The following is a 22,088-nucleotide window of genomic DNA, read 5'->3' on the forward strand; positions in this document are numbered from 1 at the left end:
CAAGCCTGTTTTGCTTGCTGGTTCTTAGTCACTAGTATAATGCTGCTTGTCTGAGTTGCAAACACTGCAGGGGAATTTCAGTTTTTCTTCCTGAAGCATTTAAAAATGCATGGAATAATCAAACCAGAACCTTCTGTTAAACTTCTTCATGCTTAAGAGCCCCTCTGTTAAAATAGAATTTTCAACTGGCATGTTCTGTTATGACTATATTCAACTATTTTCCAGTGGATCAGTAGGAATAATGCTTACTTAATGTTCTTGCATAGATAAGTTTAAATGTTGGCTTCTCTCCATGCAGCATTCAGCTCTGTATTAAATGAGAAATATACCAAAGTTACATGAGTGCCCCACTATGCTACTGTTATGTTTCTGTTTTCTTGCATCTAGAATACAATAGCATATGTGGCTCACCTTTTTAAGGTTTATCCACACTCCTGAGGGTCACTTCTGTTTTTGCTGGATACCGTCTAGAATTGACAGAATTCTAATCTGCCCTAGTTCTTCCATTTATAGATAACAGCATCAAGATACTTATTATGAAAGGCTATGGTTATATCAAAAGCTGTACACGCCAGAGAACGTATGGGCCATACAACACATTTATGTATTAAGGCTCTCTGCTCATGACTAATGTCCAATGAGACTTCCCAAACTTAATAAATGAATATTTGTCTACAACCTTTCCCACTTGTTTACCCATGCCACTGCTAAGGTACCTAGAGTAAAGCTGTAACTTTTAAAATTAAAATGACTTCTAGTTTTGGGCAAGGATGTGGTGCTTTTATATAATTAACAAATTGTAGCGTCTCCTGTCCATCTACAGCACTGTAAAGGAAACGCACTGTCAACTAACTAGAAGCTCTGAAATTACCTTCTAGTAAGTGTCATGTCAACTCTGTCGGTGGAGCAGAAATCCAAGGATACTAGAGTCACTTGGACTAACATGGCTCCCAGCTTTCAGAGGGTTAGGGTTTCTGCCAGCCTCTTGATATAATGTCCTGATCATATTCCCTCATCTCCAGTAACATCAAGTATGTAGCATAAGGCTGAAATATTTTTTTGCCCGTAAGTGTGTGGCTTATGATCCTTCACATGTACACATAACTTATTGCAGAAACATACAAAGGTACCCACAAAGATATTCTAGCTAGTATCTTTTTTTTGCCCAATGCTGACAACTGACTAATTGTACTTAATACATTCTGATTTACAATCCTGACCCGGCCTTCCACTCTCCTTCCTGGTGCTCTGACTCCTCCCTGTGCCCCTGTTTCTTAAGAAACCTGCTTCAAAGCAGTTTTTTTTTCCAGTTGCAGCTAATTCTTCAAATGATCCACAACCTTATACCACAAGTTATGGTGGCTGCTTATACTGCAAGAAGTGAACTTAGCAGATCTTGTAAACGGGTCTGTAGATTTGTAAAGTTCAATCACTTGAGTTTGAGTTCAAGTGTAGGACTTTCTCCTATGTATTCTGTTGTAAAGAGACTTTATCTCTGGAGCACAACTTAGAAGTAACCTTTCCCCTGGATATGCCAGAGTTCCTTTTGTCAATCCTCACTGAGACGCTCATGCAAATAGCTGACTTCAGCATGTATGCTGAGTGCAAAGTTGCATACTCTTGCACATGGTTCTAAAACAAAGACCGTGCGTCTTCTGTATTATCCAGCACACAGCAAAACAAGAAGTTCTGCAACTTCTGTGAATTTTTTGAGGTGTCAAGCTTTCAGATACAAGCATCTATATTTTTACTTAGTGTCTTAAAGTAAGGGAGAGTGTCGATAGGTAACCCTGCTGACTAGGTATAGGACTTTCCATATCATTATAGTGGAAATAGCCTTTGTATGAAAGCTACTGAGAAGACATAAGGATCAAATACTTTCAGACACTTCACTTCACCTGTTTTTAATAGCTCTTTTATACTTAGGGTGACCAGATGTCCCAATTTTATAGGGAAAGTCCTGATTTGGGTTTTTTTTTTATATAGGGTTTGTGATGTGTTTAAATTTTGACTTAACCTAGTGCCTAGCTAAACTTGCGTTTCCTTTAAGATCTGGGATATAGGAGGGCAGCCACGATTCCGAAGCATGTGGGAGCGATATTGCAGAGGCGTTAATGCTATTGTGTAAGTATAGACAGTATCAGGCTGCTCTCATCGGCTGTAGATTTTTCTTCTTTGCAGCTGAGAAATAAGCCTTTAGTTTGCACTTCAGTTTGCAAGCTAGTGTTCCGTTTTATCTTAAAATTCTGTTGTAGCCCCTTTAAACTAGCTTTTGAATAATGATGGGAAGAACTAAGGCCTGTTTGCTTTTTAGCTATTGTTTATGTAACTTCTGATCTAATACATTAACCTCTTGACATATGAAATCATCTGCATGACTTTGTGACAGTCTGTAGTTTGACTGCCCCAACTCTAGTACATTTTAAATAGGAGAGGTTATCAAGCTCTACTTGGCTGACCAGTAGCTGACCAGTATTTGGGACAATTGCCCCCTCTGCAAGACTTCTAAATTTGTTCAAACAGATTGTCCTGAAACTCAACACATGTGCCAATATCTTAGTTTCTGAAGCTTATAAACCTGCTTAAGTTGTTGAATAACTAAATTTACAACATCTTTTTAAAGATATATGGTAGATGCTGCCGATCGTGAAAAGATAGAAGCCTCTCGAAATGAACTGCATAACCTTCTAGACAAACCACAGTTACAAGGAATCCCTGTAAGTAGTATATTCTGGCTATAACATTGCATGGTTGGTATCAGTGAAAAGGTAGGTGAGGTAATATCTTTTATTGGACCAACTTCTGTTGGTGGAAGGTACAAGCTTTCGAGCTACCCAGCTGCTCTTCAGGTCTGGGGAAGAAAGCAGAGACTCTGAGGTAAATACAAGTTGGGACAGATGGTTAAGCAGAAGGGTTAACATAGTTGTTTTGGGGGCATTTAATGCACAGGATGAGGTACACCACATGTGAGAGTCATGTGTAGACCCAGGAATTTTGAAAGATGGGTATTGATGGTTGCAGGGGAGATATATCTGAAGGTTTTGCATCTATTCTGCCAGGGTCTGGAGCTGCTTTGAGTTGGTGTCCTGGTCTGTGGGGAGCTTGCTTCTGATGATGAACTTGGCAAGGTTGGGGCATTGTTTGAAGACCAGAAGAGGGGGTTTAGGAAAGATTCCTTTCCAGATGTGGTTCCCATCAAATATTGGCTGTAACTGTTTGATAATGTGGTGCTGGCATACCAGGTGCCAGCTAATGCCAAGGGCGCTAGGCCTCACTCAACACTGACACATGCATAGCTGGAGACCAATCTGGTCCCAGCATTATTAAAACAGATAAGTTGACAAGAACGTGTTTTAGTGTTTACACGTGATGAAATGCTTGTAGGATGCTGCGTGTATTGATCTCAGATATAACATCTGTGGCCCATGACGAAGGTTGTAGTGAGTGCATTGTAAACCTCTGTAATTGTGTAACTTGGGGAAAAAAGCATTAATTAATGCAAAGTGCTGGTCCTTCACACAAGAAGGCCTATTGAAATCAAATGAGCCACTGTGAAACATCAAAGGACAAAGACTTCGTTGGTTGAGGGGTCTCCTCCCTCCCCCGCCCACACCCACCCACCCATGAAGAGGAGGTAGGTGCTGCCACTTGTTCCATCAGTTTGAACTCTGGGGGAAGGGAATACAAATTCCTGACCAGATGGAATTGCATCACTATGCTGCTTGGAATTTGGAGAGGGCAATATTTGTAAGTTTAGCTTAGCTTGTGTTAGCCCTAAAGGACATATAGACCATGCATCTTACAGCAGCATCTATTACCTTTTGAAACCTAAGACTGTAACTCTTTTGTGTGTGTTTACCTGCTGTAACCTTCTAGATAACTCTAATTTCTTTTTCTTGGTTAACAGATCTTTAGTTAGTTTATAGAATTGGCCACAAGCATTGTCTTTGAGAGATCTAAGGTAGAGTTGACTGGGGTAAGTGACTGGTCCTTTGGGACTGGGAGTAACCTGAATATTGTGACCTTTGGTATAAGGGACTATCCATCACAAAGGCAAGCTTGCTTAGGTGGCAAGATAAACCGGAGTACCCAAGGGGGGCTGTCTGTGACTCTATGTTAAGGCTGTTATAGTGCTTGAGGCGTTCACACTCAATACTTGGTTGGTGAAATCTAGGTATAGACAACACAACCAGTTTGGGATTTTTGCCCTGTTTCTTAAGTCTGCCTTGAGACTGGCACTCATGGTCATGAGCCATTCTAGACAGCTTGACAGATATTCAATATGGGTTCCCGTGTGGGATGCTGGCTGACAACTAGGAGTGTGTTGTCTGAAAGGTTTTTTTTGTATTGAAGCAGATTTCCCCTGGGGTATTTAGGTGGCCCTTACCATGATGTGATCCACTTCTCTGAAGTGTCCTTGTTTTGGTGAAGGTGGTTTTAAGTGTGTAAAGGTGTATATCCCAGACTTTCTCCTCGGAGCATATTTTGTGGTATCTGAGTGCCTGGCGGTAGATAAGACTTCTCGGGGTGTTTGGAGTGGTTGCTGGATCTAGGAAGGTAAGTGTGGTGATCGGTGGGTTACTTGGGTTTACAGCTGTTTGTAGGGTTCCATTGTTTGAGCAAATTATGGTGTCCAGGAAGTGATCTTGATGTGGGAGTATTCTGGAGAGAGTTTGATGGATGCATGGTGGTGGTTGAAGTTGTGGTGGAAATCTGAGGAAGTTTAGTTGTCTTGTCTAGAGGATGAAAATATAATTGATGAAATCTCAGGTATATCATTGACTTCATGGTGCATTTTTCCAGAAATTCTTCCTCAAGGTGGTCCATGAAGAGGCTTGCATATTGGGGAGCCATTGTAGTACCTGTGGCCGTTCCCAGGGTTTGGACAAAGTGTTGGTTAAATGTGAGTGAAAATGAAATGGATGCGCTTGGTGATGTGTTTTGTGTGGATTTCTGAGTATTGTAAATTATCTTGTATTCATGAGGCAGACAATGATGCCATCATAGTGAGGGATGTTGGTATATAAGGAGATGAACACCATCCTTGCCACCATGTAGGTTTGGGCGAGATTGTTCATGGTGTGAAGTTTCTGGAGGAAGCTGGTAGTGCTGTGGAGGAAGCAGACCTTTTGTGTGGTGAGTGACCTAAGGATGTTTTCTATGAGTCCTGATATTCTTTCAGTAAGAGTGCCATGGCCAGATATGATGGGTCTGCCTGGGTTCCCCTGTTTGTGTACCTTGGGAAGCATATAGAACAATTCTGGGCTGGGTTTGTGGGGGATGAGGTGGTAGAGTTTTTCTTGGAGTTTTTGGGGGGAAGGATTTGATGGTAGCTTTCAAGTTCCTGTGTGAATTGTGGTGTGTTCTTAATAGGTGGTGTCAGTTGTCTGTTGGCCTCGTTGACATAGTTATCATGATTAAATGCTACGATAGCATCCACTCTGTCTACAAGTTTGATCGCTATCTGCTGGTTGGGATTCAGGGACTATGCAAAACCTTCAGACGTATCTCCACTGCTACAATGATCAGTACCTTTTCAAGATTCATGGATCTGACATGTGCCTATCACATGTGGTGTGCCTTATCCAGTGCATTAAATGCCCCAATCACAACTATTAGGTGAAACCAGACAATCACTATCCTCTCAAATGATCTGTGAAAAATGATAAATGACCAAAACACTGCATCACCCAGGGTTGAACACTTTTTTTTTTTTTTTTCCCCACAACGTGATCACTCCAGATCTAATCTTTCAGTAATTGTCCTCAAAGAAAACCTGCACAACATACCTCAAAAGGTGAGGTTGGGAACTTAGCTTTAAGTCTGCTAGACAACAAAAAAATGGATTTAACAGGGACACTGGTTTTATGGCTCATTACCACAATTTGTAATACACCACACTGCCTGCTGTCCTTAATTGCCCTCTTCATTTCAAGTGATGGCCTACAATTTGTGTTAAACCTTCTGCTTAACAGTCTGTCCCAACTTGTATTTACCTCAGACACTCTGCTTCCTTCCCCAGACTTGGAGAAGAGCTCTGTGTAGGTCGAAAGTTTGTACCTTCCACTAACAGAAATTGGTCCAATAAAAAGTATTACGTCACCTACCTTGTGGTCTGTCTCATCCTGGGACCAACACCGCTACACCACTGCAAACATACTCAGTCTCACACAGATTTGTATGCAACTTTAGTAACTTCAAATGAAATGTAAATTATGCAAATCTGTAGATTAAATCTTAGAAATTAAGCAGATAAGGTTGGTTCTTCATGGTAAAGTTAGCTTGTGCAAACACTTATCACCTACCATGCCTGTTCTATTTTACTTTGCATTTTTATAATGCAGCTATCCCATGCTTTAGGCACATCTTCCTCGATGCTGTTTAAATTGTTTGTTCAGCACCTACTACAAGTAAATCATTTAGGGCAGGAACAGGTTTACTGTGTACAATGCCTAACACAATGGGGTCTTGATCTGGCTCAGGCCTCTAGATGTTACCATAACACAATAATAGTCAATAAATTACAAATGTGGTACAAAGCATAATCCACAATTTAAATTTAGAAACACAAGCAGAGATCTGGGAAACTTGGTACAAAGGTAAACCCAGTAACCATAGAGGTAAGCCATGAGAAGAATCCACTCTTCAATGCAAAAATGGAGGGCAAGGGTGGAGGAGTAGCAGACTTCCAAGAAAGAGGAGCCCTAAAGCACAGGAAACTGAAATAAGACCTGCTGATTGTCCTAAAGACAGCCATTAAGGACTTGAGCAGACCTCTGGAAGGGGCTTTCATAATCTGGTTTTGAGGATTCTGTTTTGACCTTGGTATTCTAACAGCTGAGACGTTATTGATGAAATAAACTGAGGGGAGGTGCAAACACTCAAATCCAATTTATTAAATAATCTCGCTACAATGCCTTGAAAGTGACACAGACCAATGTTTTGTCTCCCTCTGTTCAAAGTAAAATATACGTTCTTACTTGATGACTGCCTGTGGTTGTGAGCAATGTTGTAATGCTTATCACTGTTGGTAATATCCACTGTTTTAGGTTCTAGTACTTGGAAACAAGAGAGACCTTACTAATGCTCTGGATGAGAAGCAGCTAATTGAAAAGATGTAAGTCTTAAAGAAGGTGTGGTTAAGGGAGAATCTACTGTAATTTTAATTTACTAAAATCCTACAGATATCTGTCTTAAGCCATAGAAAATAATTAGCAAATTTCAGCTTATTGCACTGGTGTCTTCTTATTTACAGTTGATGGCTTGAAACGCTATAGAGAAACAAGCTTGCGTACAGTAGATTAAGTGATAGTGTCTTGGAAATGTTAAGTGACTAATGTAAAAGTGAGATCCTACTTTAAGTTATCACCAAATGTTACTACATGTCTCCTCTCTTTCAGGAATCTGGCTGCTATTCAGGACAGAGAAATTTGCTGCTATTCAATTTCTTGCAAAGAAAAGGATAATATAGGTAACACTTAACCCAGAAATGCCAATTTGAGAAAGATATCTTTGTTAAACTGGAAGTACACTCACTCTAACCTCTTATCTGTGTTAGACATAGGCAATGAGTCTGAGCCATTTTCAAAGTACCGTACAGTATAAATTCATTATAGTAACTTCCTCAGTGTCATTGTAGTACAAATAATTTTATGCTGCGTTGGAGTTAAGAAGCACTGAACTTGAAGCCTTTACAGTACTTGTATCCAGTCAGTGAAATGAAGTTTATTGCATTACTTCAGCTAGTCTCTGGTTATGAGCTGCAAGCTAGAAATAGCAAATTTAGCTAAAATACTGCTGTATAAAATACAGTACTTCATATCTTAAACTAATCTTTTAGATTTGAAGCTTATGAAAAGAACTGTAGCTAGGTTCCAGTTCTCAGGAAACTGGTTTCATAGACACTTATCCATGATTTTATCAGAGGAAATGAAGCATATGAATGCATAAAGGCTCAAATTCCGTATTGCATAACAAATCTCATTTGTTTGGTGCAGTAGTGGGTGTTCTGTTTCTTTTACTTCTGGGCTAGATGCATCAGAGGGATGCTTAGACAAATATGGAGGGAGAAATGTGCAATCTGCTTTGCTAGGTAACAAAATGTTAGGTGTTCCACCTACTCTACAGGTATAAGAAGGCCAGCTAGTTGAGGCTGGAGGCTATTGCATGACCTTAAATGACTAATGCTGCAACACGTACAAGGCTGTTGCATTGCCAAGATCTGGGGGAAGCTAGATTGTCATATGGTGACTTGACCATATCTATTATTTCATTAACCATTCTGGGTAACAGATGACCAGTATATAAAAAGATGTTCCCTTATGGAACAACTTCTTTATCATTGCCTTTTTATAATATGAAATTAAGTTACCACTTTGAGTGAATGTAGCTAACCTTTATCTTCAAACCACGTTTTCTGGAATCAGTCCTTCCACACCAAGATTCAGAAGGATGTTGTAGATTATCTGCAGGGCGTCAAACCAGGACACTTGGTGTCCTGGTTTGTATTTCTGGCTGTTCATTTCCATGAATCTTCCTGTGCTTCAACAGTCTTGTGATTGCTCAGGGAATTGACATGGGTAAGAATCCCTTTGGATTTTCATTACACTCTCTGCTTACAACATTGGAACAGCGACAGCACATCTGCCTATAACATCACCTGTCTAAATAATCAAAGATAGAAGGGTAAACATCAGAGTACAGATGGGTAAACTGAGAATACTACCTCAGTCAGTTAATTAGCATCTGAACTAAGAGTAGGATGCTCATCTGATTCCCAGGCTAGTGTGCTTGAGGCTTATGTATCTGAATAAAGGTAGCTTCCCCTGAACATGTTATTGTACAGCTAATAAGATCCAATATAAGAGAAGACTCTGGCTTCAGTTTTTTTAAATTTACATAGATAGTTTTGGGGATTGCCTAATACTGGGGTCCTCAGATGTACCCAGGTATTCCTTCCACTGGCTTCTTTACAGTTTCATATTAGGTGCTGTTGAAATTTGCTGATTTGTGTGGCACTTCTGAGGATATAGGAGGGGCAGTAAGACCAGGTACCAGTGAATCTCCTACAACAGAAATCTCTTGGTAGTGAATATGAGCAAGCTGCTATCGCCTCTCTTCTGGGTCATGACCCCCCACAAGATGAGAACCATTGAGTTAAGTTTAATTACCTAGCAGCAGTTCCCCCATAGTACACTGCATTACATAAGCTGCTCCCTTTTGGCTTTCTGTGCCTTATATTTTAGGAACAAGACGACGAGCACCTGCCTCAAATGTACAAGTTTCATGTCTTTCACCAACCTTTTCTCACATCTCTAGGCTAAATGCTTCTGGTTGCATCAGGAGGTTAAGGTCCAGAGAGGAAAAAGGGATTGATGCAGGATTTTGTTAAATAAGCAAACTCTGTAGCCCGTATGGGTGTTTCATGTTTTCTAACGTAATGCATCCAGCTTGCTCTGATTACTACAGTGTGTTAGGCACTTGACTTAATTCTCTCTCCCTGATGTCTCATGCCTTTCCTGGAGATTTTGGAGTCTTTTTATAGTTGACCAACTGGCCAGAAGTATGAGATCATGGTGAAAACTGGCAGTTCTTCCAAATTGGAATGCTAAAAGAGTGCCTTCTTCCTTCAAGGGAAGACCGCATATGTTTTAACTTCCCATACAGACTCCTTTAGGGGTGCGGGGGAGGGGAAATTTCTCCGGCCTGTGACAATATTGAAGGTTCCTCTCAGCTGTGTACTGAGAACAGTATCCTGGAAGAACTTTCTATAACATACCCCCAAAAAAGAGCTTTTCAGTGTAACTTAAATCTGTAGCTATATGTGAAAAATCTTACACCAGTGCATCTTTTGTTTTTCCTTTAGATATCACGCTTCAGTGGCTTATTCAGCATTCAAAATCTAGAAGAAGCTGAAGTCTTCCTGGAATCTCCCAGCTGGCCATAATCTCAGAATTGTCCACTCCCTCCATGATGAATTACTACTCAATAGTCCTCTTGTATCCAAGAAATGGCCTTTTTCAGTTCATTTCTCATGTGCACTGCTGAAGACCTATATTCCTGTTCCTATCACAAAATCAACTAGAGTTGTCATGATAGCACAAAAAGGTTTATTTTACAGCCGTCTAAAGAGTGTGTGTGGGTGGCTGAGGGCTTTTTAAAAATAATCTGTACCATATTAAATCAGAGTACATTTCTGTTCTGGTCTTTCTGGGCCAGATTTTTATATTTGATTTTCAGAAAATGTTAAAATATTTTATTTCTAGTGTTTAGTGGCTTGAAGATGCTGACACTGCACAGCATTAAGATTCTAGTGCCATATAAGGCATTTAGAAAGCATCCCACATCACACTTAAAGGTTAACTTATTTTTAATCTCACAAATGCATGTGAGGTGCGTATTGTAAGATTTAGAAATGGAAACCGTCTGCATAGGGGAGCACTAGGTCAGCATCACTAATTCTATAGATCGGACTTTATGTAGTCACTTTTAGACACCACTTTTCTGATGAATTAGAAAAGCCAAATCTTGTATTTGACGAGATCGTTACTTGTATCTTCCTTTTTGTTTAACATTTTATGGGGATGGAAATGGAATATTTTACTAACAGCTTTCAACAGTTGGAGTATTCTAGCAGACTAAACAAATTGCTAAGAGCATTGCTTTGCTCACAAATGCATTTTTCTATCTCCAGATGCTTTAAATGATCTTGGTCTGAAACACCAGAACAAATCTGAGTTGCTGCGTGATACTCAAATAACTTTATTTTGGTAATCAGTGATACTGTTGACTTTCAGCACTGCACCTGTGGAACTGTCAAGTCAGTGTCTCTTATTCATGGAATAGCTGGGCACAGTTTCACCTGGTGCTATGGAATATCTAGCTATTGTGACAACTCTAGATATGCCTGCTTTCTCAATGTAATCATGTGCAAAGTCTACAGGTTGTAAGTTTAAATATTTTATTGTGTCTCAAAGCACAAGAGCCAATGAATTGATCCTATTTCTTGATTAGCTTCTACAGTATAGAGAAATATGTATAAACTAAAGATTGTAACATGTCTTTGTAGCTATACTTTCTCAGTGACTTCAGTATATTTAAAGGGACAGACTCGTCAAGACTGGTTTGTTCATATAGTAATGTTAATGTAGCCCACTGTAGTGTACACAACTATGATACACCTGCTTGTGTTGCCTCACACTGTGTGTGATTCTTTTAAGCAGCACCTAAACATAGATTCAGATGGTGCACTTTCAGAGCCTTCAGTTGTGAACACTTTCGTCCATCACGTAATTAAGACAAACCAGTTTTAATTTAGATTGCTATGGCCTTACTGTTCTGTACCAACTACTGCACTGTGCACACACTACATGTTGTCTTCATTCATAAACCCAGCTTGTATTTTAGTTTTGTCCTTTCATTCTCTGAAGCATGGCTTCAATTAATCCCATACTAGTGTTGGTGCTGTAGAAAGGGGTATATTAACTTGCTACTGTAGTCACTAGTTCACCGTGAACTGCTACAGTTACTTTATTTAGCAACTTTGCTTGTGCCTAAAAATAAGGAAACTGAACTAGAATGTGTGAATCTTTCTGTGGGGACCAGGTTACTGTTTAGTTAACTGGCCTATAGCTGAACTTGATGTGTTTGGTGTGTATCTACTTGACTGCTTTTAGAATTTATGGCAACCAAACACTACTACCAACTGTTAACCTGTGCATTAATCTCTGCATGTGAACAACTTATATAATTACTGAACTTTGTAAATAAGTGAATTTTTTTATTTAGATGGATGCATATTGTTGGTTTACTGCTCTTCAGCTTTATTCAATAAACTTACATTTTGAGGGTTGTATTGACACTTACCTTACTGACTCCTCCTGGCTTAATGTCTTTCTATGGGCCATGGGCAAATACTAACTGTATTCTGACTTCTAAAATTAAACAGGAAGTCAAATTATAAAAGAGATTGGACAACATACAGTGTTTCATGGATGGAATGGCTGCTCAGTCTGAAACTTGCCCTACTCGCCTCTTCTTTGCACATAGAACTCATAACTGAATGCCTTTCTTCAATTCCTAGCTTTGAACTTCACCTTTCTTCCATTTGTTTATTTATATGGTCTCTGTGTCTCTCTCATGTCTAACCCAGGTCGGGTTTTGTATCCACTACGGCCTTCTTGATTGTGGCTTTCTGGGCATTTAGTAAAATATTTTTTAAACAATTCCCAATTACCATTCACATGTTTCTGACTAAATTCTTCCTCCCATGTGAATTCTCATAATTGCTGTCAGATTTGTGAAATTAGCCCTTATAAAGCACCAAGTATATGATCACTGGTCTGGACTTTATTCTGTTTGCACACTATAAATGTGATCACTTCTATCTACCATTACTATTTTTTAGTTCTGTGATCCAATTCCTCTTTATATGTCAAGACAAGGTCTAATACAGAATTCCGTGATGTTGGATGCAACACTGTTTGTTTTTGAGTGAGGAAGTTGTCAACTATAATATTTAGAAAATTCCAAGGATGTTTTAGTACTGGCAGCATACGACCTCCAGTGTACATCACTCAAATTGAAGTCCCCCACAGTTGCACAGGTTTTTTTCCCCACTTGCTATAAATAGGTGCAGAAGGATATGGTCATCCTGTTCGCTAGTGTGGCTTGATGGTCTATAGCAGATGCTAACTAATACCCCTTTTGTGCTTTATCTGCTAGGACATTGATCCAGAAGCATTCAAGGTAATTTTATGCTGAGTTACCAGTGACTCAACAGGTAATACCATTTTTGATGTAGAGTACTATTGCCATTCCCCTTCCCTTTTGCACAGTCAGTTATTCCTACACAGGTTATGATAATTGATTTTTAAATATTAGTCATGGGTATCATCCCACAATTTTTTAATAATACCAACTAGATTAAATTTATGCTCATAAATGAACAACTCCCAATCTTCCTGTTGGTTACCCAGGCTCCTAGTATTGGTGTACAGGCAATTAAATAATTTCTTCTCTTTGTGTCCTTTGGTTCCTTAAGATGTTGAGAAGTGTGAAGTGCTCATATCTTCCCTCTTCACCCACCCCTTTTGTGATTAGTTTAATACCCTCTGACTACTCTAGCCAGCTTGGCCCAACAAGCTTACTTCCTCTTCTGCTGAGGTGGAGGCCATCCAAACTATACAGCTCCTATTCCCCACAGAAGGTGGGCTAATGTTCCACAAAACCAAAACCGTACATCACTTACCTCGCCAGCAGTTTGCTTCCAGAATCTTCTGCCTTCCCTCTTCCTTTGGTTGTGGGACAGGAATGACTGCTGTCCAAGTGATCTTCTCTATGAGCATGCTTTGGAGGTCTCTTAAATTTATCATCTGTGAAATATGCCGTGACAGTGTCATTAGTGCCGATATGAACTGTTACCACTGGATCCTTTCCTGTAGACTTCAAAAGCCTGTGTACGGTTGAGTGACATCTCATGTGTATAGTGCTCATTGCCCCATATTTCTGCTTATGTTCTCTCTCCATGCATCTCCACAAGAGCTATGGAAGGAACTGTTGATCCAAACAAAGGTCACTTTGAGCAGGCATATCTCTTAACCAGCCTAAAAATGTAAGGTGATGGAATTTTGGTACGCATGTCAATTGCTTCTGACTTGAGGTGCTATATCAATTTAGTTCTGGCCCTGTATGTTTCTTGCCCTTCTTATTTATAGGCTTCTTTAGTGGGACAAGTTACAGTTTCTGTTGCATGATCTGTCAGTTAAAGTGATGGGCCACACTTATCACCAAATACCCATATGTACCTGCATTACTACGGGCATACTTACCAAGTGGTTTAGGGCCAAGTTGTTAACTTCACTGAGAGTCTAGCCCGCAAGTAAGATTGCATTATGTCACCTTTATACCTGCTTGCTCTAAACAAGTTAAGGCAAATGAGTGCTGTGAGTACTCAGTTTGCTGCTACCATGCAATATTGGCCCTACTTATCAAGACTTGTGTCTTCAGCTCTGTCCAGTTTAGCACTTTTTTAGGCATGCTAAAACCACTAGTTTTAGGGGAGGGAAAGCATTCATATTAAGAGGCAGAGATGGGCTGTATGAGTGGTTTTGCTGGGTAGATGGTAGGTACTGTATGGTAAGCTTGTTAATGCCTTAATCACGGCTTCTTGTTTCGAAGAGTGAATATATCCACTGTTGTGTTCTTGGCTATCTGTTTTGTAATTAAAAATTAGTTTCCATTCTGAAATTATTATAGTGCAATTTTTCCTTTCAATATGCTAATCAAAATAGATGTGTATAGAAAGCTAGATGCTCGAACTCGCATTTTCACACGGTCAAGGCAAATTGCTGTAGTCAGGCACTCATGCAAATTGAGTCAATCAAGACTTCCTCCTATTAAATATGAATGAACTTTATAAGGGCTAATTTCACAAATCTGAAAAGAATTGAGACAAATCACATGGGAGGAAGAATTTAATCAGAAACGTGTGAATGATAATTGTGAATTGTTTAAAGAACACTTCACTAGATGCGCCCAAAGCCACAATCAAGAAGGCCATACTGGATTAAAAAAAGGCAGGGTGGTTCACAATGACCTGTTAATTCTACAGGAGTCTAAAAAACAAATCTGCATAATAAGCAAAAAACATTATATCTTTTTTTACAGTTGCTGTTTTTGCCTTTAAACCTTTACCTCTGATCCAATTAGCTATCTGAAATGCACATGTAAAAATGGGCATATCAAAATGTGACTGGTCTGGTCTCTGCAGAAGGAGAGATGGCTTTGAGTACAGTCCTATGCTGATTACAGCCTTCGATCTGGGAGGAATCCTTGATTATTGGCATCAGAAGACTCCATATGTGATAGTCAGAGTGAAGGTAGTTACACAAGCAGTATGTGATTACTTCCCCACTGCTCTAGAATTCAGTGTTGGATTTAATAGAACTCTTAACTTGTATCTGGTACTGTTAAAATCTAAGGCCCAGTGCCCTTCAGTTGTAATAAGTTTGGGGAAAGAATAAAGTTAGATGGGTGTCAGTAGTGCATTGTTACAGTGGTACCTCAGATGTTGCATCTGCATTGCATTCCATTCACAAGCATGTCTTTATAACATGAACAATTTAGCCAATCAGAAAATCAGGCAAAAAAGAGAGTCTAAAATTTGCTCAAGTCTTTTTACCTCAAAACTATGAAAGTTTCAGTACTCTGTCCTGCCCACAACTCTCCCTGGAAAATACTGTATATGAATGGACTAATCTGACACTGGTTTGATACACTGAATGTGTGAGAGGTAACCTAAATTGTCCTTTATTTTGAAGATGTACTTTGCCTGTTACCATAAGGGCCAGTTAGAACACCTGTTACCCAGTATTATTTATCCCATCTCTTACTCTGTCCTCTATGCTCTGTGATCTGACTTTTTATTAACTGTCACTTAAAGAAATTTCAGGTTAAAGTCATTTTAAAGGGTCCTTTTGTATTATGGATAGTAATCCACTTGGCTCAGGTGTTATATTCAGCTTTTACAATGAAAATAGATTAGTTTCAGGCTCTAATTCTCTTAGGCTAATCAAATGATGCAGTTGTAAACGCTTTTGAGGAATATTTACCTCTAAATTTTTCACTTTCTTTTTGAATGCATTTTTTATTTATTTTTATTTTTAAACCATTGGGTCTGAAACCTTTCTAAACAAAACGTACATGTTGGGTTTTACTATTTGAGTATTCCTTTAAGAAAATTGGGTCTCTTAGGGCACGTCTTTGCTACCCGCCGGATCGGCGGGTAGCAATCGATCTATTGGGGATCAACTTATCGCATCTAGTGAAGACGTGATAAAATCGATCCCCGATGGCTCTGCCGTCGACTCTGGAAATCCACCGCGGCAAGAGGTGGAAGCGGAGTTGACGGCAGCGCGGCAGTGGTCAACTCACCGCCGTCCTCACAGCCAGGTAAGTCGACCTAAAATACGCAACTTCAGCTACGCTATTCACGTAGCTGAAGTTGCGTTTCTTAGGTCGACCCCCCCGTAGTGTAGACCTAGCCTTAAAGGTAAAATATAGAGCCAGAGAAGTAAACTCCTGATATAACGATGCATTTAATTAATGTGGGGCATCAATCATGCTTTCATTATTTCCTGGTTGAGAGGGGTGAATCTCCCACATCTGTTGGCTTGAGAAACTCTTGTCTGGGTTGGTAGATTATCTGAATGAAATTAAAAGTGCTGTATAGTTCCCATGGTCAACCTTAATGAATATATCCTAGTAGATACACAGAGCAAGTCTCCCTACAAATTTAATGATACACGTGTGTGTGTGTGTGTGTGTGTGTGTGTGTGTGTGCGCACACACACACTTTAATACTCTGTCTGGCTGAAGTAGAATGTTATATCCTACTAAAAGCTACAACATTTCAAACGACCTCTTTTTCTTAACAAAGTTGATAATACTGCTATCTTCGGGTTGTTAGATCACTAACTTCTAATATTTTGGCCATTTGCTGTGGCTGTCCCATGTTGCGCTGTATTATTTGACTTCTAGCCAATTTTTTTTTAAACTCCTGTGTCTAATTAGCATAAGAATACCATTTCTTCACAGATGGCATGCCTCAACTCTGCTTCCTACTGGCTCTATTTTACTTTGCACTCAGCCGAAACTTCTAAAAAGATAATAGTAGAAATATAAATGTAGGTGGTAAGGGAAATGAGATCCAGTTCTTAAGCAAGCAATTTTAACTAACTAACTGGCTGGCTTAAAACTGTGTATCACGTGAGAAACTAAACAGAAAAAAATCCATCTATTAGAAAAATTTTGTGTCTCTGAAACGCTAGCTTGTCTGAAGACTGGCCTCACTAAACCATAGTAACTTTTTAGTATATGCTGCCATAAGCTTAAAGATGCCAAGGGATAATAAGTATATGCCCTAGTAATACATTTTTGATTTTTGTGCCACTTAAAAAGTGGCAAACACACACATTTACTCAGCAAGGTTGGATATGCATACTTATTTATTTATTTATTTATTTTAAAGGGACAAAATACTCGTGCATAGTCGTGTATGTGGTAGTGTGGCTGCTTGTAGAATGCATGAAAACATCTACTATTTGAAATTTCAATCTGCTCCCTATCCCCAGTCCATTCACTGGATGACGTGTATGTGCAAGGGGGCAGAATTTAGGTGTTAGGAAATGCCTGATTTACATTTTCCTCTATTATGAAGGGTTAACTTTGCAACCTATCTTTCTCTTAACATAGGAGTTTTTAATGTAATTTTCTAGATATTTTAACAGAAAAAGGTAGGCAGAGGGGTTCTGCCCCGTGTGCTGTCTCAAAGAGGAGGAATGGGATACTGGGACCATGTGTCTGGGGGGTGTAGTTGGATGGGGAGGAGAGTTCCGCTTGACTTGCCTCCCTTCCTCTATCATATCTTTCAGTCTCTTGTATCCCTACTAACAGCTGATCCAGCAGTTTCCAGAGTTCCCAATGCTGCTGCTGCTTTGCCAGCAGAATGGGGCTGACCCTTTAGAATGTTCATATTCATTTATTTCGGTATGGGGCCAAAATGTTCCAGAACACCTCAAATGAGAAGGAAAATGGTAATTTTTAATGAAGAAATTCAGATACACCTGTGTGGATTTTCATGGGACAAGGAAAAGGCAGCTCAGCCTGAGGGCTTTGTCCCTGTTCAATTTCCAAGTGCAAGTGTTAGTGCGTCGCAAAAAAGGTCACATGACTCTTCTATAATGGGAAGTGCTAGGTAAGCTAAATATCAAGGTTCCTCCCAGTTCCTCCCTATACTTTTATGGATGCCTCTTGCAGTAACAAGCAACAGGTGCTATGCCTAGTATATAAAGCGCTGATCTGGAAGTTGAGATATGGCTTCTGTTTCCAGCTCTAAAACTGACTTGCTGTGTGACCTTATGCAAGTCACTTAACCTTCTTATTCATTCTTGCGGCTCAATCTCCCTATGTGTAAAATGGAGAAAACCAGGTAACACTCAACAGTGAAAAACACTCTATAAGTACTATCACTTCTGCACGTTATATACATATACATTTTCATATATAAAGTTGTGTATGTGCATACAAAAACTAGCTCCTTCTAGATACTGATGTAATTATTAAGCCTTAGTTTTTAAATGTTAAAAATCAGAGTTATAAGTATTAAATTGACAAATGAGGCTATGACTAATTTCCAAGTTGTCTCTCTCCATCTATTTCTTTTGGTCTATTGGCCCATAGTTGAGTAGGTAGAAATCCCATTGTTGAAAATTGCAGAAACCGTAGGCTAGACCTCTGTGTATATACTGCATTTCATAACATATTTAAATACCTTGTACAATATGGTGAACAATGTGTGCCAGTCATTGAGAAGTACCTTGTTGGTTGCTACACTGAATAAGCTCTTCTTATTTCATCACTTTGAAGTCTGGTTGCATCCTTTACAAAAGAAATTGGCCCAGAAGCAAAGCGGTGGTTATTACAAGCTCAGTTTCATAGGTGTGATTCCCACTGCAATCAATAGTAGCAACATCCCTGTAACTTGAGAGCTGAATTTTAAAAGCTATCAGAGTGACTGTAAACCCCAGGTCAAAACGGAGCAATTTCTTGGTTAGTGTCTGATCAGGGATATGTACGGGAATTTAAATTTCACTGCTTTTGGAGGGAAACGTTCTGTACCTCCACGCTGACCTCGGGGCCAGAGGAGCTGTTTCCTCCCCACCCCTCCGCAAACCCCTGTGTTTGATGAAACTTTGTCCTTCCAGATACCTATTTGCTTCAGTTAGCTTATGTTTCAAGGCTTAAGCTTTCTTGCTCATTTTTTATCTCTTGATGCATTTTCAAATCTCTATTATCAGGGAGGATTTCATAGATCACATTACTTAGCAAGTAAAGTAAGTAAATTACCAAGAATACAATAAGCTATTGTAATTAGCGTGTATTCAAAGCCAAACTTGAGTGTTTAAGGCAATAAAGGGGAAAGGACTGAAGCAAATTCGCTTTAGTACAAAAAATACACACACTTAACCATGTAATGTGAGAAAGGGAAGGGATGCTTTCAGTTTTTCATAATGGGATATTAGCTATAGAGGTACTGGGGCATAATGTTTGTTTTCCTTTTTTTGAGACTGTGTGATTGATTTAAAAGAGCAGTAAAAAATGTTTTGTATGGTAAGTGTTCTACTATGGTGAGAGATGTGTGTACAAAATCCTAAAACTATACATGTTTTTCTTCTCATGACCAGTGTTTTACAGAAGAGCAAGGCTCAATCTACACAGTTTATCTGGTTCTGAATGTTCCCAAACATCATAGCTAGGATCTAGGTTCACCATGTTCCATATACTATGTATGGGGCCAAAGTGAAATCTCTCTAGGTTTTCATACAGGATACTTTCACTCCAGTTCCTAATGGGCCAGTATTCACCACACATGAACCATCACCACAATTATGCAGATTGGGTAGTCATGTTGAATGGGCAAACTAGCTTCTCGCCTTAAATCAGGACTGAACCATGTTGGCGGGGCATTGTAGGCATTACTGCTGATTGTGCTGTACATACTATTTCTGTAGATATATGCAAGTCTTAAATTGCCAAGACTGTCAATCAAACAAAGGAAGAAAAGACTTTAGATTTCCAGAAATAGTCGGATATGGCTTTCTCAAGGGAGATTTACACAGTGATATCTTAGGAGAGGTGTGATATGTTTAAATCAAAATAAACATTCATTCATATAAAATTTACACCTATCCTAAGACCGATCTCTCTCTCTCTCTCTCTCTCTCTCTCAATAAAAACTTCTCAGAAGAAGTGATGGACTGTACAAGGAAGCATTACTCGAGAAATCCTACAATTGTAGGGCTGGAAGGGACCTCAGGAGGGACCATTTTACAGATTACAGGGGGAGAGGGGAAAGAAGGGTTAAGGGTAAGAGTTTCAGAAAATATGCGTGTGATGTAGGAGCCCTGGTCCCGTTTTTTCAAAAGGAACTAGGCAAGTACAAGCCTTGTTGCCTTTAATGAGACTTGGGAGCCCACTTTTGAAAAATGGGATTTAGGCTCTTAAACCAATTAGACCTAGATCCTCAAAGGTATTTAGGTATCTAACTTCCAGAGATTTTCACTGATTTTTTGCCTTAAAACTTTTGGGAATCTGGGTCTTAGCTAGTTTTGACATTTTTTACCCTAAGGACTTCTCCAACACTGCACAGTGAATTGAGTTGCAAAAATGGAATTAGAACGCTGAGTTCCTGATTCCTTGTCCCATTAGACTACATTATCTTTCTAAACCACTTTACCTAATTTATTTTTAATTAGAGAATTGCAAGTTTCATGCTGAAGATATTACTCAGAGCATGGCTGGAGTTGTGCTGGAAGTTGTCGGGAAAGGGGGTCAAAAGTTTGTGTTACAGTCTGTGACAGCTCACAGTATAAAAGCACATATTTCGCAAAGATCTGTGCTTCTGAGATTGAAAAAGTAGTAGAAATTCTTTGAGGCCTTATTAATTGCATTCTAAATGAAAAAAGAACTATACTGAGAATGTTCCAAGGCAGCTATTTTCTTGGGCAAACGGTCAGAAATGCACAAACTACTACCCCTCACATTCTGAACATAATATGCTTTTAACACCTTTGATAAAATTCAGATGGGATGGACTCAACCAGGATATTTCCCTATTAGTAACACATTGCAGTGATTCTTTAAAAATCAATGAATATCCCTTGAACAAACGTAGAGGTTTTAAGTGAAACTGTGGGGAGTCAATTGGAGTTTTGCAGTAGCTGGGTTGGGCCCAATATGTGTTAGTATGTATGCTAAAATAAAGTAATTAAATTTCATGCTGCAGAGACTAAACAGCTTATAAAGGTCAGAAAAAAAATTTCTCTAAACTATAGCATTGTACAATTATGCAGCATCAAATAGCGGTCACTACCCGAGGCAGAGACCTATTGCAAATCCTACCATGAGTCCTAGCACTCATTAGCTTCCTCCCCTCAGTACACAATGTCCTTCATATGTTTCTCAGCCTACAAAAGCCTAAATATGGAACCCTGATCTTTAAAATGTAGCCAAACTATTGTTTCCAAAAGCTGGAAATTCCAAATAATCTGCACAGTTTCTTAAAACTGAAGTTATTTGTATTTTTTTAAATAACTCCACACCGAGGGCCAAATCCCACACCAGCTCTACATACAGGAGTCCTTCAGGGGCAGTGAAACCAGTTCTGGATCACGACTATAATTCATACTAATCAACATGGGGATGTCACCAGTCTTACAGAGAGAGAGCGCTTTGATTCAAACTATGGATGTTTTCCATAGAGATAAGGTAGATGAAGTGTAGGGTCTTTGTAGCACTGTGTGAGATTGAGTGGTTTCGGATCCCAAAAGTTCAGCTGAATCTGTTCTTTATTTTCTATGTGAGCTCGTGCCCCTCCCTCTAAAGTTTGGGGTTTGAAGAGTCAAAGCGAAACTCAGTCAACAGCATTCGTTCTCACGTAGTTTCAGGCAGGAGCCATTCAACACTGGGAACATTGCACATTATTGTCACACAATAATAAACTAGCCCAAGTTTGAGGACCTTATGAATTCTTTCAAAGGACTTTGCTTGAATTTGGAGTTTGCAATAGAACCTCAGACCATGTGTGTTTAATATGATTTGGGGTTTTCTAATTAATGGTTTTGTAGAGGTCAGATTGCATCCTTTTATAGATGTAGCAGTGATATCAAAACAAGCCATGAGGAAGTCCAGGCTATAAGGAAACTGAACATTTATATATAAGGGGGGGGTGAAAGATGAGCTTATTTAAAACGGTACTGCAGTTTAAATTCCCTCCCCCACAAATAACCAACCAACCTAAGCAACTTAATATAAAATAGAATATATATTACATTACCCTTTTATTATTTGACTTAACTTGAACAGGATTTCATTTTCTTACTTCATTTATTAGATGTGCCTATCACAAGCCTCTAGAGATCTTTACAACATAAAAATTAAAAATGAGACAATACAGCAGCTATTCCATATTAACTAAAGCAAACAAAACCAAAAAACCCAGGACCTCCTCAGTGATACCTGTGTAGTTT

The 22,088-nt window shown here is 39.3% G+C and overlaps 1 protein-coding gene across 1 annotated transcript in view; it reads left to right on the forward strand.

Moving 5' to 3' along the window:
• The window catches only part of ARL8B (ADP ribosylation factor like GTPase 8B), a 31,752-nt gene extending 19,906 nt beyond the window's left edge, over positions 1-11,846 (forward strand). The window contains exons 3-7 of the mRNA XM_024197141.3: positions 2,051-2,124; positions 2,624-2,717; positions 7,050-7,117; positions 7,401-7,471; positions 9,866-11,846. Of these exons, the coding sequence (XP_024052909.1) occupies positions 2,051-2,124; positions 2,624-2,717; positions 7,050-7,117; positions 7,401-7,471; positions 9,866-9,915 (357 nt within the window). The 3' untranslated portion in view covers positions 9,916-11,846. The remainder of the gene's footprint in view (positions 1-2,050; positions 2,125-2,623; positions 2,718-7,049; positions 7,118-7,400; positions 7,472-9,865) is intronic.
• Positions 11,847-22,088: the final 10,242 nt, after the last annotated feature.

Source organism: Terrapene carolina, unplaced genomic scaffold (genome assembly GCF_002925995.2).
Source record: "Terrapene carolina triunguis isolate 2854851 unplaced genomic scaffold, T_m_triunguis-2.0 Scaffold89, whole genome shotgun sequence".
Lineage (NCBI taxonomy): Eukaryota > Metazoa > Chordata > Testudines > Emydidae > Terrapene > Terrapene triunguis.